General features: G+C 45.3%; 1 protein-coding gene across 1 annotated transcript in view; it reads right to left on the reverse strand.

Moving 5' to 3' along the window:
• The window catches only part of LOC144326408 (uncharacterized), a 46,371-nt gene extending 28,628 nt beyond the window's left edge, over positions 1–17,743 (reverse strand). The window contains 4 exon segments of the mRNA XM_077922977.1: positions 12,883–12,989; positions 13,726–14,398; positions 14,401–14,845; positions 17,586–17,743. Of these exon segments, the coding sequence (XP_077779103.1) occupies positions 12,883–12,989; positions 13,726–14,398; positions 14,401–14,845; positions 17,586–17,743 (1,383 nt within the window).
• Between the last annotated feature and the right edge of the window lie 480 nt (positions 17,744–18,223).

An 18,223-nucleotide genomic window follows, 5' to 3' on the forward strand; every position in this document is an offset into this window, starting at 1 on the left:
CAGCCTATCTTTTTTTCTGTCGGGATCTTCTGCACCTTCTTCTCATTTAAATATATTTCTATCTTTCTCATGTTGCTCTTCTCCGTTCTTTTATATAGATGTCTATAAAAATCCAGGAATCCTTTTTCAATACCTTTTGGACTGTCTATTTCTTCTCCCTCCATGATGATTTTGTTGATTGTATTCTGTTCTTTTCTTTTTTTAATTTGCCATGCCAGCCATTTACCTGATTTGTTAGCCGATTCGAAGTTCCTTTGTCTCATTCTTTTTATGTTCCATTCTACTTCATTGTTGATTATCATCGCAAATTGGGTTTGCAGAGCCTTTATATTCTGTTTTGCTTTCTCATTATTACTATTAAGGATTTTTCCTTTGTAATTTTGGTTGTCTATATTTATATGTACCTGTTTAATGCAAAATAAAAGTTTTTTAAAAAAGAAAGAAAGAAAGAAAAGAAGTGCGAGATAACCCTCTGGGGAGTCTCGAGCGGTGCGGGGGTTATTTGAGAGGTTTCGCAAAGGCTACGTGGACCTCGGAACCCCAGGAGGATATCCTGAGGGACGCGGTACCCAGAAGTGCTCTCCCAGAAGTGCTCTCCCGCTCCCAGGGTTTTAATAATAGACTCGGAGATGGGATTGAGCTGTGAGCACAAAGGGGAGCAGCTTTAAACCAGCACCGTGAAGTCTCAGGCTTCTTATGAAAGAGGCCAGCTTCCAAAACTAACAACGAATTTGGATTTACAATTGGCGGAGTGGATTTGACCACTGTCTTAAAATTTTTGAACTATTTAAAATTCGGTGAGCTACGGGGTGTAAAAAGCGAGTCCGTCCCAGCAGCTGGGAGAAAATGGCGCACGACGGAAGGTTGGAGGAAGGAGAAGAGAAATAAAGTTTCCGCTGAGTGAGTGTTACTTTTTAAGTCCTCGAGCACGAAATACAAAGTGTCGAGGCAAAGCTACTATTGAAATAACTGTTGGGGGAAAAGAATTGGAGGTATCTCTTGGTCGGTTCTGGTCGGGTCCCTCTCTGTCTGAGGCTTATTACAAAGCGATTCATCTCACTCCTCCATTTTAAGTGAAGAGGATTATAGCCACAGGATTTGGACTGTGGACTTAAAGTGAACCCTGTAGATATAAAAATCATGGTGAGATGGCTTTATATTGATCTTTAACAGTTTTTTTGGGAGGCTAAGAACAGCTTTAAAGGAACATTAAAGGAGCAGAGAAGGACAACGGGGAATTAACCCCCCCCCCACTGCTATCGGGAGGAAGAAGAAGCCGGAAACTACACTTCGGGAGCTTGGGAATTTCATGCAACCCGCAGGCTGTTCAAAATAATTTGTGGATTGAGCCGACAAGTGGCGGAAGAAAGAAGAAAAGAAGAAACCCATGTGGGATTACAAATACTCTCTTACCTTCTGCCTTTTGGGACAATTATTTGGGTTTTTTTGGGCTTGCTTTCTTGTTTCGTTGCTTTCTGTGTGGCGGAGGCTGCGGGGAGAGGAGAGACGAAAGTGCTCAAAGTGCTGGGAATGATGAGGTAACCAGTTGACTAGGTGCTGCCACCGTGTGGGGAGCTAAAAAAAATTGCACTTCAAAAATATAAAGGTAAACGTAAAGGTACCCCTGCCCGTACGGGCCAGTCGTGTCCGACTCTAGGGTTGTGCGCCCATCTCACTTAAGAGGCCGGGGGCCAGCGCTGTCTGGAGACACTTCCGGGTCACGTGGCCAGCGTGACGAAGCTGCTCTGGCGAGCCGGCACCAGCGCAGCACACGGAAACGCCGTTTACCTTCCCGCTATAAAGCGGTGCCTATTTATCTACTTGCACTTAAGGGTGCTTTCGAACTGCTAGGTGGGCAGGAGCTGGGACCGAAAGACGGGAGCTCACCCCGCCGCGGGGATTCGAACCGCTGACCATGCGATTGGCAAGCCCTAGGCGCTGAGGTTTTACCCACAGTGCCACCCGCACACCGAAATATAGAAGGCTGGAAATTGCGACCCCTGGAGGACTTCTGAAACATTGTACTGATTGATCTTTGATAATATATATTTTTGATATATATTTGATATATTTTGATATTAAGATGTCTGAGAAAAATGAGGAAAAGGGAATAGGGACTCCAGCAGAAAGACATCCATCTAGGCAAGAAAATGGAAAAGAAAGTAGAGAGTATGAGAATCTGCTGGGGGAAATAAGGAAAGAATTTAAATAAAATGAGCAATATATAGAGAGAAAACTATTGGAAGTCCAGGAAGCCTTAGATAAGAAATTGGAAGTGGTGGTGGGAGAGTTGACAGGGAAAGTAAAAGATTTGGAAATAAGAACCAAAGCCGCAGAGGATTCAGCAAAACATACACAGAAAGACTTAAAGGAAGTAAAAAGAAAGGCAGAACCAATTAGAGGAGAAGTCACAGAAATGAATAGAGTACAGGAAGAGATGTTGGATAATTTAGCTCTTTTGGAGATGAGACAAAAACAATTAAATTTGAAATTTAGGGGGATTCCTGAAGAGACAAATGAGAATATAGGAGCTAAAATAATAAGAGAGTTGGCAGGGTGGATGGACTTAAGAGGAGAAGAAATTGGATCAATGATGAAGAATGTTTTTAGAATAAAGGTAAGATCAGTGAAAGTAAGGGCCAAAAAACTTCCAGGGGACGTTCTGGTTATGTTTAACTCAATGGACATAAGAAATGAAATATTGAGATTGAATTACAACAAAAATTTATGCATAGATGGAAAGACAATCATCATATTTAAGGATGTCCCAGCCAGATTTTTGCGAAGAAGAGACATTTATAAACAAGTGGTGAGTCTACTGAAAAAGAATGGAATCCAACATAGATGGGAATTTCTGGAGGGAATTTCCTTTCATTTTAAAGACAAAAGATTTAAACTAAGTAGTCCTAAAAAGCTAGAAAATTTTTCCAGAAGATATGACAAAGAGCTGGGAAAGATAGAGAAAGCAAGACCAAAACGGGATCAGAAGGAGGAAGAAAAGGAGAAGGAGAAAGAGGAAGAGCAACAAGAGGAAGAGGAGGAAGAGGAAGAAGAGAGAGAAGAATCAGAAGAAGAAGATAATAATAAAAACCAGTAAATTTAGTGTAAACGGGCGAGAACTTTTAGATAAAAGGAATGATGACTTTGAAAGTATTTTCCTGGAATGTAAATGGGTTGAATAATAAAAATAAAAGAGACAAAATTAATCATGTTTTGATCAAACGAAACTTAGATATTATATGCCTGCAAGAGACACATGAGGGACGCGGGTGGCGCTGTGGGTAAAACCTCAGTGCCTAGGACTTGCCGATCGTATGGTCGTCGGTTCGAATCCCCGCAGCGGGGTGAGCTCCCGTCGTTCGGTCCCAGCTCCTGCCCACCTAGCAGTTCGAAAGCACTCTTAAGTGCAAGTAGATAAATAGGCACCGCTTTATAGCAGGAAGGTAAACGGCGTTTCCGTGTGCTGCGCTGGTGCCGGCTCGCCAGAGCAGCTTCGTCATGCTGGCCACGTGACCCGGAAGCGTCTCCAGACAGCGCTGGCCCCCGGCAAGTAGATAAATAGGTACCTCTTTATAGCGGGAAGGTAAATGGCATTTCCGTGTGCTGCGCTGGTGCTGGCTCGCCAGCTGCAGCTTCGTCACGCTGGCCACGTGACCCGGAAGTGTCTTCGGACGGCGCCGGCTCACAGCCTCTAGAGCGAGATGAGCACGCAACCCTAGAATCAGACACGACTGGCCCGTACGGGCAGGGGTACCTTTACCTTTACCTTTACCTTTAAGAGACACATGTAGCAAAGAAACATAAAAGAATGCTAAGTAATAAAAAATTGGGGAAGGAGTTTATTGCATCAGATTCAAATAAAAAGAGAGGTGTGGTAATAGATGTAAAAGAAAAGTATGATCCAAAACTAATTTTCAAGGATGATGAGGGAAGAATATTGCTTGTAAAAATCGGGTTTCAAGGGGGGAAATGGTTGATTGTGGGGATCTATGCACCAGACGATAAGAAAGCTGAGTTTTATACAAAACTGAATGAAATAATGTTCGACTACTTTGACCAGAAATTGATATTATTAGGAGATTTTAATGGAGTGGTGGTACCTGATTTAGATAGATCAGCAAAGAGACAGGACACATATGAAGGTAAACTGCTGAAAGCAGTTTTCGATATGGTCAATACATTGGGGTTAATTGACATTTGGAGACTTAGGAACCCAACAATAAAACAATTTACATTTCATTTAGAACCAAATCAAAGTTTTGGCAGAATAGATTATATCTGGACTTCTAAGAATTTAGTACCAAGAGTTTCTAGAATCGAGAGCCTCCCAAAAACCTTATCAGATCATAACCCGTTATATATGGAATTAAAAGGAAAAGACCCCTCAACATATAGATGGAGAATGAACGAGAGTTTATTTAATCACCAGAAGATAGTGGAAAGAGCAAAAGAGACAATAACAGATTACTTTGAATGGAATTTAAACAAAGAAACACCCATTGAAACAGTCTGGGATGCGAGCAAAGCAGTGATGAGGGGCTTCCTGATTCAAAAAAATAGTTTCCAGAAAAGAGGAAGGGAGAAGAAGAAAGAAGAAATCCTGGCCCAGCTCATGGCGAATGAGACTGCTAACAATAAAACCTAAAGTTGAAACAATAAAGCAAAACATTAAAATGTTGCAGACTCAGTTCTCCATGGTGGTGGGCCAGGAGGTGGAATGGAAAATAAAAGCCATGAAACAAAAGAATTTCGAGTGGGCCAATAAAGTTGGGAGATTCCTGGCATGGCAAATAAAGGCAAGACAAAAACAGAATACAATTTGTAAAATAAAAGATGGAGACAAAGTGATACAAGATCCGAAAGAAATTAGGAAAGTATTTCAGAGATTTTACAGAGATCTTTATAGGAAAGAAAAAGAGGACAACAAGAGAATAGAAAATTACATCCAAGATCACCAACTACACCAAATCTCAGAAGAATAAAAAAGAATGCTTAACCAGAAAATAACAGAACAAGAAATCACGAAGGCAATAAAAAGAATGAAAATAGGGAAGGCCCCAGGACCAGACGGTATTTCAGCGAAATATTACAAAATTTAAAAGTATTAGGAATTGGTGAAAAGTTTCTGAGAGGTATTGACACGATATATTCAGACCAAAAAGCAAAACTAATAATCAGTAATATGTCAGACAACTCTGAGATTACTAAGGGCACCAGGCAGGGGTGTCTCTTGTCCCCTTTGTTATTCATTACAGTTCTGGAGGTCCTAAATAAGAACCTAAGAGAGTCTTCAGAGGTTAGAGGTATTAAGGTGGGACAAAAATAATTTAAAGTAAGAGCCTTCGCAGATGACTTAGCCCTAACTTTGGAAGAACAAAAACAAAGTGTGAAAGAGGCGATAAAAAAGATGGAAGAGTTTGGGAAGGTATCAGGGTTTAGACTTAACAAAAATAAGACAAAAATCTTAGTAAAAAATATGAAGAAAGATGAGGCGGAAGAATTACAAGTAGACTCAGGAATTATGATAGCTAAAAAAGTAAAATATCTGGGTATTTGGTTGACAACGAAAAATATAAACTTGTATAAAGATAACTATGAGATTGTTTGGAAAGAAATTAAGAAGGACTTAGAGATATGGAGCAGATTAAAATTGTCATTCCTAGGCAGAATTTCTGTGATAAAAATGAATATTTTACCCAGATTGTTATTTTTATTCCAAGTAATACCGGTGATTAAAGGGACAAGACAACTCAGGGACTGGCAAAAAAATTTATCGAAATTTCTCTGGCAGGGGAAGAAGCCAAGCATAAAAATGAAGATATTAGTAGATAAGAAAGAGAGAGGAGGCTTCGACCTACTGGACCTGATCTTATATTACAAAGCCTCCTGTTTGGTATGGCTAAAAGAATGATTGACATTGGAAAACACCGACCTCTTAGACCTTGAGGGCCACAACAATAGATATGGTTGGCATTCATATCTATGGTATAATAAAGTAAAAGTTCATAAAGGCTTCTTAAATCATGTCATCAGAAAATCATTATATGAAGTGTGGGACCGAAATAAAAACCTTTTGGAAAGAAAGACACCATGGTGGATATCACCAAATGAGGTGCTGACAACGGAAAAAGTAAATATGGAAGGGAAAAGAGTAACATATGAGGATATTACCAGGAAAACAGATCGGGGGTAAAGCTCAAACCATATGAACAAATTCGAAAGATATTAACAGGGTGGTTACAATATCATTAGATTAATAACTTATTGAGCAAAGATAAAAGGAGAAACGGGTTTGAGGGGGGGGGAAATCAAATTCCAAATTGAGTTAATAGAGTACAAAGGTAAAACATTATCTCGAATGTACGACCTACTGCTTGAATGGTACACAAAAGATGAAGAAGTAAAGGAATCAATGATAAAATGGGCGATTGATATTGGGCATAACATTGCATTGGAAGCGTGGAAAAAAATTATGGAAGGAGGGTTTAAGATTCACAGGATGTATGGCTTTGAAGGAAAACGTATTAAAATGTTGTATAAATGGCATTTAACGCCAATAAAATTGGCTAAAATGTATAGAAAGAGAGAAAGAAAGTGTTGGAAATGTAAGAAAGTAGATGGTGATTACTTTCATATGTGGTGGACCTGTGATAAGGTTAAAAAAAATTGGGAATCAATTTATAATGAACTTTAAAAAATATTCAGGTATACCTTTCCCAAAAGACCGGAAGCATGCCTATTAGGTCTAATAGGAATGGAAATCAAAAGGGGAGACCAGAATTTGTTTATGTACGCTACGGCCGCCGCAATAACCCTCCTGGCCCAAAGATGGAAAACACAAGATATACCAACCATCCAGAAGATGACAGAATTTGCGGAGCTTGCCAAAATGTCAGGGAGGATCCGAGACCAGGAAGACCAAAGATACAAGAATAACTGGAGTAAATTCATTGAATATCTAAAGGAGAACTGCAAAAATGTTAAGACACTAGCAGGATTAGCATAATACCTTCAATGTATAATAGTATCAATGTAAGAATAATGTGCGCGAAGAAAAAAGGGGGTCGTCCGGTGCACTCGAAAGGCGAAACATTCCGATGGTCACTCCCTGGCTGCCGTTCAGGAATCCTCCTTCAGTCCAGGTGACCGGTCAAATAAGCAGCCTCTCTCTCATGAGGAAGCATACTAATTTCCCTTGCAAACATCAGAGGGAAAAGGCAGTCTTGTAGTTTCATTACTACATTTATTTACTGCAAAACAACAAACACAAAGGACTGCATGTCTGAGCAGTCAAGCCCTGGGTTTTGCCACACACCCAGCTCTCTCCTGAGAGTTGAAGAGAAGACTTAAAGAGACTCCTCCTCTCAGCACACAGTGAGAGTCACGCTGAGAACAGAATCTCACATCCTTTCTCACGCTGTGCCAAACCACATGATGTAAACAGCATCTGCTGTTTCCTGCCAGCGTGGCAATTGGTGGGGGCTAAAATCCCAACAGTTAAATATACCAGTTGCAGGAAGGGAGGGAGGGGAGTCAAGACTCGGCAGAGTCAAAGGGAATGTATGTTAATAATATGGATTGTTGGAACAAGAATATGTAGAGAAAATAATAAAAATTTACTCGCAAAAAAAAACCAAAAAAAACAAAGGCTGCTACCAAAGAGAGAAAAGAGCAGTTTCCATCTCGTAGTTTTCCACGTAAGGAAAAGAAAAGAAGAGGGGGGCTTCCAGGTTTTTTCTGCTGGAGGGGGAACAGGCAAGGACCACTTCCTGATACTGTTGCGTGGCGAGTTCCTGCCTCCCCCCTCAGAAATAAAGACACGATTGCGCTTCCTTCCCCCCTTCATTTGCATAACAATACAACAGTACCCCTACCAATGCCTAACTGCCAATACTGGGGAGTTGTGACGGTTTGCTACGAGGTAGGCGAAAACCAAGTGGCTGGTGCCAATTTGCCAATTGGGAAAATTCCTACCAGGCCCCTTGACGGTGACCAACCGAAGTCCATAGCAACGTCAGAGAGCCTAGCCTAACGGGTGGGAGGGGAGGGAAAACCTGGCCAGCTGCGGCGTGGGAAAGAGGGAGACCCTCGGCCGCGCCAGACCTTAGTAAGGCGAGGCCACGCCCCCTGGGCCAGCCGATTGGCTGGCTCGGGGTATGACGCGTCCGAGGATTCCCTGGTATCGCGGGGGCTGAAGCCAGCCCCTGCGAATGTGGGGAGGGGCATGAAGCCCGCAACCCCACCTCCTCCCTAGCTCGGAAGTGGCTTTGCGTGGTGAGTTCCAGCCTCCCCCCTCAGAAATAAAGACACGAGACACAAGAATTCGAGTTAATGGGTCAAATTAGGCCACAACTTTATTGATTACAGGAATTGAGCGGTATTGGCTTAGGCACTGGTCCGAACAAATAACCGGCTTCAGCCTGCTTGCTTGAAGACTGGTAAGGGTTAACCACCAGTAGGGGGAGTCCCGCTGATGCACGTCAACTGGGATCTCCCCCAGGGTCACCGAGCGGGGGCGTGCCATGGGCCCACACCTCCATAGGCTTAGGACAAGGCCACGCCCCCCAGAATCCTTTACCGGACTACCCTTTGATTTGGGGGAAGGTGATGGCGCTTCCTTCCCCCCTTCATCTGCATAACAATACAACAGTACCCCTACCAATGCCTAACCGCCAATCGAGCCCAAGCTCGCCACCAATACCCTCAAGCCTGTAACCAATCCCTAATCCCTGACATAATATTGCTCAGCCAAACATCGTTTCCAGCATCCGAAAGATGCACGCCATCATCTCTGTAGAGGGCCACCTTGGCAAACTGGATATTGGGGTGGTCAAGGACCCATCCCCCCCCCCCCCAGAGCTGCCACTCTACATGCCACAGTACGTTGCAGGATCTTTCTGGCTCTGTTCACCGCAATAGGGCAGCGACAATCCCTCCAAGTCCACCTTTCCAACAATGATGACCACAGAATGTTAATTCTGGCATAAGAGGTAAGTAGCTCGTCAAAGTCTCTGAAAATGTTCCATTGTAAGTCTATGGCTTTTCGATAGGCTAAATCGTTTTCCCCCAGCTGGATAACTAAGGCATCTGGTGGGCCTTCGATCGAAGCTCTGTTCCTCACGACCGGCATAAACTCGGCCCAGCGCATCCCCCTCCTAGCAATCCATGTCACATCTACATTTGGGGGTAAATTCAGCCCTCGCCCTAAGCCAGCCGCAACAGCCCGCCTTGCTGCCCAGTGAACGATACTGTGGCCCACAATCCAAATACGAATTCTCGCATCTCCTAGAAGGGAAATGAAATGACAAGATATGATCAGGTCTGGCGTAATTAGTCATTGATTTTTTCTAATATAGGTTTTATAAGCATCAGATTTCCTTTTTTTAATTTTTTTTAAATAAAATTTTTATTGGGTTTTCACAATTTTTAAAGACAAACACACAAAAATACAACAAAAACAAAACAAAACAAGCATATTCTGAGAACCTTGCTTTCTTAACCTTATTCCCTGGACTCCCCCCCACCCCCCTTCATACATCCCTATTCCCATAATTAGTTCAGCAAGTTCTAATTTCTCCTCCTTAACCTATGGATTAATATTTTTTATATAACTCTTCCTAATTAGCCACATTTATCTTATCCCCATCTCTTATAAACATTTAGATTCTTTCCTAAGGTCGACCCAAGTTCCCTTCCACAGATTTCATTTTTATATTAGATATAGGCCCTATTCACCCAACCCAAAATTAATAAACATACTTTCAATTCTGCTTTCCCCTCCCCCCCTTCCCCGGTTCTCAAATAAAAGTCAGCAATAGTTTTTAGCCTGGATTCCTCACGTCCGAGGCTTTCCGATCTCTTTCAGTTCCTCTCCGCCGGTTTTGTTGGAAATCCTTTGTATTGGTCGTCAGGTCTCGGAGCAGTTCAATCTCCGTCACTCCAGTTTTTCTTCCCACCTGGATACTTGATAACAACTGCTGCCAAGAATCAACCAGCCTTTCATATTCAAAAGGGGAGCCCCAGTCATATTTCTTATTTCCTTTAAGTTCCTGTATTCCAGATACTTCAGGGGCCCCCTCCTTCATCTTTAACATCTTTTGCAGATTTGTAATCCATGTGCTCCAAGAGTCTTTTTCCTTGCACTCCACCATTGTAGGCTTTTTGTTGGTATTTCCCATCTGTACTTTCTCCTCCAATTCTTGAGATATCACTTCTGTTTCAGCTGCAGATTCCTTTCCTGCCAAGTCCTTTATGCATTCAGCAGAGTTGCTTATTCCAGAGGTCAAGGTCATGAGTTGTTTGTTCATAGACAAACTCTGCTCTTGCAAAATTCCCACGAGAAAAAACATCCTGTCTATCTCTGCCTGTAATTTTCCATCTGCCGCCATTGTAATGCCTTAAGAATCCCCCTAGAGGGATTCTGGTTATTTTGTAGACTTTTTCCAACAGTCCAAATCTTTTTTTGTTTCTTTCTTTCAAATTTCCAACAACTTTGTTTCAATTTATAGCACTTTTAGTCCAGAGAGATATTAGTTAGCAAACTTTTAACTTAAACTGTCCCTTTGACAGCTCTTTTGACAGCTGTCAAACTCCTTATTCCTCTTCAACAGGCTCAAACGCGGGACTCCCCCTGGTCCGGGGGGGGGGGGGGGCTTTCATAAAAAAAATTTCCAAAATTCCGCTCTCACTCTCCAGTACAACACTTCTTTTGTCAAATCGTGGAAGTTAGTTTCTTTTGTAGTAGATAAAAACCTCTCCACCTTAGTTCTCCGTTCCTTGCTTAGAATTGTCTGTAAGTAAGGGGGGTGCGGACTTCCTTTTAGCACATCCCCCGGTCGTCTCGAATGCAAAGGAGAAAATTTTTAAAACCAAATTCCATTCTACTCACGGGTTTTTTTTCCAGTCCAAATTTCAAGGAAGGAAGTCAGCGCTCTCCAGTTATGGCTCGCGGCTTCACTCCACCGAGGTAGCGATCGACTCTCAGCGCCACGCCACCCTCCGTACCCTCTCCGCAGCCTTTAAAAAGGCTCTTCGTGGGTCGGGGGGCGCTTAAGGCGCCCACCGAGTCTTCCCGTCCGCAGGCTTCAGCGCCTGCGGTTTCTAAGGGTCCCCGCGTCGCCGGCGCGGCAAGACCCGTCCTCAGTGGAGCCGATTCCCTCCGCAGCTCGGAGGGAATCCGCCATTTCCCGATCGCGCCAACCCGGAAGTCACTATAAGCATCGGATTTCCAACGCCCCATGTCCTTAATCCTTTCTGCCGAGAGGCCCAGGTGTATGGCAGTGGTGGCCGCCCCAATCCGGAAGGAATGAGCTGCAAATTCCGCTGCATTAAGGCTGCAAGCTGCAATTGCCAACCGCATCACCCATGTGAATTGATGCCTGGCCAGAAGGGAGCCATCGTCATGAATTAGAAGGGGGCCAGACAAGTTAGGTCTCAAGTAAAGAAAACTCCTGGTGTCTTTTACCGGGCAAGGCTCTGTCTTCCTTGTTGCCAATAATCTAATAAGGGCCCCTTTTCCTTGCTGGTCGGACTTAGAACTGCGCACATGCAAAACCAAATCGATGCGGGAAAGGGTCAGATCATTTAACAAAATACCCCGTTGAGCATTAACCTGGCCACCTTCACATACAACTTCCCCTATCCGAAGCGCTGCAAAGAATGCAATGGAATAAGCTGCTGAGAATAGGTGGGCTTCATATTTTGACCAACATATGGTTCTTAATTTTTTGTGAATTTGGCTTAGGATGTCAAATGTTATGGGTTTCCTTTTGTCATTGCTAGGGGGCTGCAACCTACGCCATCCCTCTAGCGCCTTGCGCACAACAAAGTCTGCGCAAGGGTCTGTGGAATAAGCCACCTTGCAAAAGAAGGATATTGCGGCTGACTGGATGTTTAGAGTCTTTGCAGCTCTGCCTAAGCTTTTCAGGTGCACTAAGTATTTTAGGACTTCGGACTTCGAGGGAGGGGATGTGATGTTAGCGTTGCATGCACTGTTACGAAACTTTACAAAACCCGACCACGCCTTTTTGTATGATCTCAGCATGGATGGAGCCACTGAGGCCAATACTCCCTTCATAACTTCATGTTCCCAAGGCTCCAAAGGTGCTCCGGGAAAGGCTGCGGCAATTGTTGTGCCTCTGGCGCTGACGAGCGGAAGCGATCCATCTGGAAATGAGACAGAGCATCCGCGATGTCATTACTAATGCCCGGCACAAACTTGGCAGAGTAATAGATGTTACGCTCAAGGCACAGGAGGACAAAGGAACGTAGGAGGTTACCCACCCTTGGGGAGCGTGATGACTGGGTTGAGAGAACTGATACTACCGCCTGATTGTCGGTCCAAAAGCACACCCTGTGGTTACTAAATACCTCACCCCATAAATGAACTGCCACTACGATGGGGAAGAATTCTAAAAAGGTAAGATCCCAGGTGATGGGCTTTCCTTGCCAGTCAGAGGGCCAGTGTTGTGTGCACCACTGCCCCTTGAAATAGACCCCGAACCCTAGGGAACCTGCCACGTTGGATTGGACTTGAAAATCGGCATGGAGCAGCATGGTGTCTTGCCAAAGAGAAATGCCATTGTAGTTGTTCAAGAATTGGAGCCAAACTTCCAGGTCGGATTTAACCGCCTTGGAAAGACGAACCCTGTGTTGGGGAGCATGAAGGCCCGCCGACAATCTTGCCAGGCGGGCACAGAAAGGGCGGCCCGGGGATACTACTCGGCATGCAAAATTTAGATGACCTAATAAAGACTGAATTTGCCTGAGGGTAACCTTTTTTAATGGGAGGAGCTGTTGAATTTAGTCCCTAAGCGCCACTAGTTTTTCCCTTGGTAACCTGGAGGACTGGGCAATTGTGTCTAATTCTATGCCTAGATAAACCATGGTCGTAGCTGGGCCCTCGGTTTTATCCGCCGCCAACGGAACGCCGAGTTCCTCTGCTAGGGAGATGAACGCCCTCAACAGGTCGGTGCACTGCTGTTCTGTAGCTGCAATGAGAATAAAGTCATTGAGGTAGTGTGAGACCCCGTTGGAACCTGTTTTGAATTGGAGCGCCCAGTCCAGGAATGTACTAAATGATTCGAAGGCCGCACATGCCACTGAGCAACCCATTGGCATTGCTTTGTCAATGAAGTATGATCCTTTGAACCTGAAGCCCAACCAACGAAAATCTTCAGGGTGCACTGGCAGGAGGCGAAAGGCCGATTCTATATCACATTTTGCAAGCAGCGCCCCTTTTCCAAATCTGCGTATCAGTTTTACGGCTTGGTCGAAAAAAGCGTATTTTACTGAACAAAGCTCTTGTGGTATGGCATCATTGACCGAGCCACCCCTTGGATAGGAAAGATTATGGATCATGCGGAATTCCCCAGGGGCTTTTTTAGGGACAATGCCCAGCGGGGAAATGTGCAAACCGTTGATAGGGGGCTGCTTAAAGGGGCCGGCCACCCTCCCAGCTGCAATTTCCTTTTGAATTTTCTTTCTTGCGATCTCTGGCATTTCCCTTACTGATTTCTGATTAGGAGGATCGCAGGGGTTGGGTGGGAAAGAAACCGGCATTCTAAAGCCTAAGGAAAACCCCTCCCAAAGGTATCTGGCTGCTTTTTTATCGGGGTAACTATCTAGCAGGGTTCTTAAGGGATGTAATTTGATTAGAGTGAAGGCTAACCCAAGAGAGCTACTACTGGCGGTTCCCAGCAGTCCCATGGGGTTGTTTGGGGGTACCCCTTGTGCCCTGGTGTGAGTACTCCCTTCCACCCCAAAAGGGCTGCTTACCCTTAAAGCATGTGGAGGCCGGATGGTTGCTGAGGCACTTCTCACATTCGTGAGTATACTTACAGGCCGTACGAGAACAGCCCCCCCCCCCGTTGAAGTCCCAGCATTGGCACCACCACTTTGACTCCACCTTCCCGACATTAGAAGAGTCCTGCGATTTCTTTTCAACATAAGGGCCTACGTGCTCCATCCAATAATTCTGGTCCCTCAGGTCCCAGCGAGTGGATGGTAAGAGGGAAGCGTTTCTATGGAAATCTTCATCATAAGATAAAGCTGCGTTCTCCCCCGCTAGTGCAAATGCCCTTCTCACATGCGCCATGTGTGCAATGAGGTGCATCGCGCATTTGGGATAAGCTGCCGAAACTACCCCCATAAAAACCTGGTACCCGTCTAACCAATTCTCAAAAGTGCGCTCGGCTCGGGGGGTTCTATACCTCCGCTTCTCATATAAACGTTTCTTTTCTCCTTTCCCTGTCATTTTAGTCGGGGGGAGGAGAGTAAATATATCAATGTAGTCCCTGTTAAGTATCTTAGTCCTCTTCTTTTGGGATAAGTGGTTTGCTAATATAAAGTCAGTGGACACATTGGTGGATGTTTTTACATCTTCCACCAATGACCCCCCCCTTTCCATTTTAGGGACCCGTTAAAGGACTTACGATGGGAGTTGGCCCTCCTCTCGTGCACCCACAACGGGAGCCCGGAAATGTCCTCGCCCAAACCCCAGTAATCTTCCATAGGGGCGTCACTATCTGAATCGGAAGAGGAGGTACCTGACTTGTTCTCAGAGTCTGACGTCCTGCTTTTCTTGCTTTTCTTCAACGTGTGTTTCTTCTTGGATTTCCTTTTTCCGCCCTGTTCCTCACTGGTAGTCGTAGTTGGGGCTGCAGCCAAGGGCACATCCTGGTGTCCTTGGTGTTCCTCATTGGAAGAGGACCCAGAATCCCCTACTGCAGTTGTGGGCTGTGGTGGTGGATCCTGAAAGATACTGGGCACATCTATGGCCTGCTGAGTGTTAGTACTGGTAGGCCCTTTGTGAGACGCCCTACTGCCCGAGGAACCCGATTTTGACCTAAGGGAGCGAGAAGACTGGGAGCATGTTAAGGGGCGGGAACCCGAGGTGGTTGCTGGTGGGGCGGTGCCAGGACCGGAGGCTGAGGTACTAGGGCGCTCTTGATTACTTGGAAGGGTGTCAGGTATGTAATCCTGGGATGCAGGAGGGGGAGCAAGAAGCGCCCTCACTCCTGGCCTGCACCGCATATCAAAGGTTTCAAAGGCTGAGAAAAATTGGGCAAATGCTTCAGGATCGCAAGGCATAGCGGGCATTTGAGATCCACCTAAGGTGCCAGCCCTGCCGCCATTACTGGAAGATGCCTGTTGGTTTCTCCCAGAAGCCATGCCGAACACAGGCGTACCAGCAACCAGGTTCAGTAACACCTACACTGGCAGTAAATTACATAACTGTCAGCGAGCTAGTTCGGAATTGCCTACACTGGAAAATACAATCAGCACAATGAAGGCAAGCTAGTTCAGTATTGTCTACACTGGGAGGTACTTTAAAGCACCCGGAAAGCCAGCGAGTTCAGTATTGACTACGCTGGGCAATGACATATGCATGCCACGGAGAATTTAGTATATACCGACCGATATAAGCTCACAGTGAGCGCGTTAGACCAGTATTCCCCACAAAGGCTGGTACAATAGGCGCGAAGCACCCTAATTGGGTTGCAGTAACGCTTAGCTATCAAGCCTTACGCACCAGAGAAAAGAAGTGTCTTATTGGGTTTTCTCTGCCACCACCTAAAAATGAAAGGACTAGAAGGCGAAACTAAAGGTGTGTTGCTAACCATAATAATAATAATAATAATAATAATAATAATAATAATAATAATTTGTTATTTGTACCCCACCCATCTGGCTGGGCTTCCCCAGCCACTCTGGGCGGCTTCCAAAAAAAAAAAAAAAAATTAAAATCCTCTAATACATCAAACATTAAAAGCTTCCCTAAACAGGGCTGCCTTCAGATGTTTTCTAAAAGTCTGGTAGAAAGAAGCTGAACACTCCTGCAATGCCCCAACAACGTAGGCAGCAAGCTCCTTAAATTAAGGTTAGAATTGCAATGCAATGTTATAATACCAAAGCGTCCCCCTTAAACTCTTATAATCCTAGTTAGCAGCACTGGGTCCCCAGTCTGTGTAATTAGGTCCTGCCCCACACGCTTAAATTGCTCCTAATCGAAATTTGCCCTGAGTCAAGCGCTTGATTCACACCCAATTAAATTATTTGCCGAGCACTTGAATTCAAATCTGGCACCTAATACCAAATAATAGACCAATAGAGTCCTGCACCCAGGCCTAATATCAGCTAAGGGAACGGTAAATTCATGCACTGGGCACTTAAATTCCAGACTTGCTTGATTCCAATAAAATAGTCGTTATAATTTTGCACAAAGCACTTTACTATGGTCCTTATTCAAATCCACAAAATCTGCAAAGTCAATTTAATTACGATGCTGGAATGAGCCTGAGAAGAACAGGCAGCGTGGGGTGTCGATCTGCTCCCGAGCCCCCCCCCCCAGCAGCGCAGGGATAAGCCGCTAGCCTTGGACGCTCCCCGCTCTTAACTGCTCTTGTTTTTCCGGACGCTTAATATAGAGCGCTAAACTCCCAGCAGGGAGGGATGATTATAAATACGCCAATTCCAATACTTCCTTTCAATTTGCAGAGGGGGGTGGTGGGGTGCAGCCCTTTAAAATGTGAGTGAATTAAAAGGGGTAATGAATTAAAGAGAATGAATTAAAAGGGTAAGTGGCAGACCCGGGGTTAACACTAGGCAGAGAAACAGAAATCAGCAGAAACGCGGCGCCGGCAGCTGGCTGCCTCACCTAAAATGGCCGCTGTTCGGAACTACTGCTGCGAAACACGTGGGTTCCGTAAAATGGTGATGCTATGAATGGTAACCAAGGCGACTGGTAACGATCACCCTTGATTCGGCTGCAAAGGACTCCACACGCGCTATTAACCCCTTCACGCCGCGGACGATTAGTCTTTTTTAAGGGGACGGAGAATTGCGCACAATCAGGAAACACTAAGACGAGCAAGGAGCACAGAATGGGCTGCAATTGAGGCTGGGGTTGCCTCTCCTAAGATGGCGGCTGCTTATGGCTGCTGTCCAGTGGTCACGTGTGCCTCCCGACTGCAACGCTGCCCTAGTAACCCAGGTAACCCTGGAGAATAATTTTTGCCAGCCAACTAAGAACGAACCCCAGAGCGCCGCTATTCTCCCGCTCCTGCCACTAATAAATTCAAATAGCCCCAAGAAAATTCCCTTTCAATACGTTACCACTCCTGGAACAGGGAAGCGAAGCGCCCATGACGCGGAAAAGGCGGTCAGGAAAAGGACCCGTTGATCTAGAGCTTGGGAGGAAGAGGAGATCCCGGAGAGAGCAGCCCCTCAAAAGAGCAGCCCTTCTAGTGGCACCCGGAGCAACCGTGCCAGTCGGAACCAGCTGATCTGCCGACGCCAGCAACATGCAAATAGAATAAAGCCTGTAAATTAAACCCCCCCCCCAGTGATTCCAGCTCAATTTGTAGCGGTCGGCGATCGCAGACAAGGAAAAGCCCCCAGCACGAAAGCTCTCTTTAAGGCTGGCGATGGACGGCAGCGGCGGTTGCTCCTGCACACGAGGCAATAAGGGGTCACCAAGCAAAAGGAATCCACAGCTAAACACCAAGGCTGAATGCTGCAGTAAGGAGCGAAAAACCTGATCAGCTGCGGCGCAGGAAAGAGGGAGACCCTCAGCCACGCCAGACCTAAGTAAAGCGAGGCCACGCCCCCGGGCCAGCCGATTGGCTGGCTCGGGGTATGACGCGTCCAAGGATTCCTCGGTATTGCGGGGGCTGAAGCACTCAATAAATCCTGTAAAAGACAGGCTGGAGTCCCAGGCTGTTATCTTCACAAGCATCCACATTCCGTTCTTACAGCACAACCATTGAAATGAGTGCACATGTCTTAAGTTAGCCCCATTAATTCCAGTGGTTCTGTTATGAGTAGACCTTGGTTGGATGCAACCTATTAACTCTGGGAAGAGCCTTAAGTGGATTAAATATTAAGGCAGCTTGGATAATCTCAATATTGTCTCAATATTGGGGGCGGGGGGGGGGGCGTCTTTCCAAAGAGATTGCAAGGCCAACAACCAGCACTGCTCAAAACTCCATGGATGCAGTGTGAATCTGTACTTGCTAAAGCAGCCTCCTGCTGGATAACTTTTGCTGGGCCATGTGGTCTAAGCAGTTGTCTAGTAGGTACACAATGCTCTGAGGGTGTCGTACTTATGAGCAATGGTCTGGGCCTCTGGGTAACCTTTCTATGGGCCGATGGCCAGTGATGCAGCTCTTCTGGAAATCTTTAACCAAAACACATTTTGGGTGGTGCGGAGATACGATTTTTT

Source organism: Podarcis muralis, chromosome W (assembly GCF_964188315.1).
Source record: "Podarcis muralis chromosome W, rPodMur119.hap1.1, whole genome shotgun sequence".
Lineage (NCBI taxonomy): Eukaryota > Metazoa > Chordata > Lepidosauria > Squamata > Lacertidae > Podarcis > Podarcis muralis.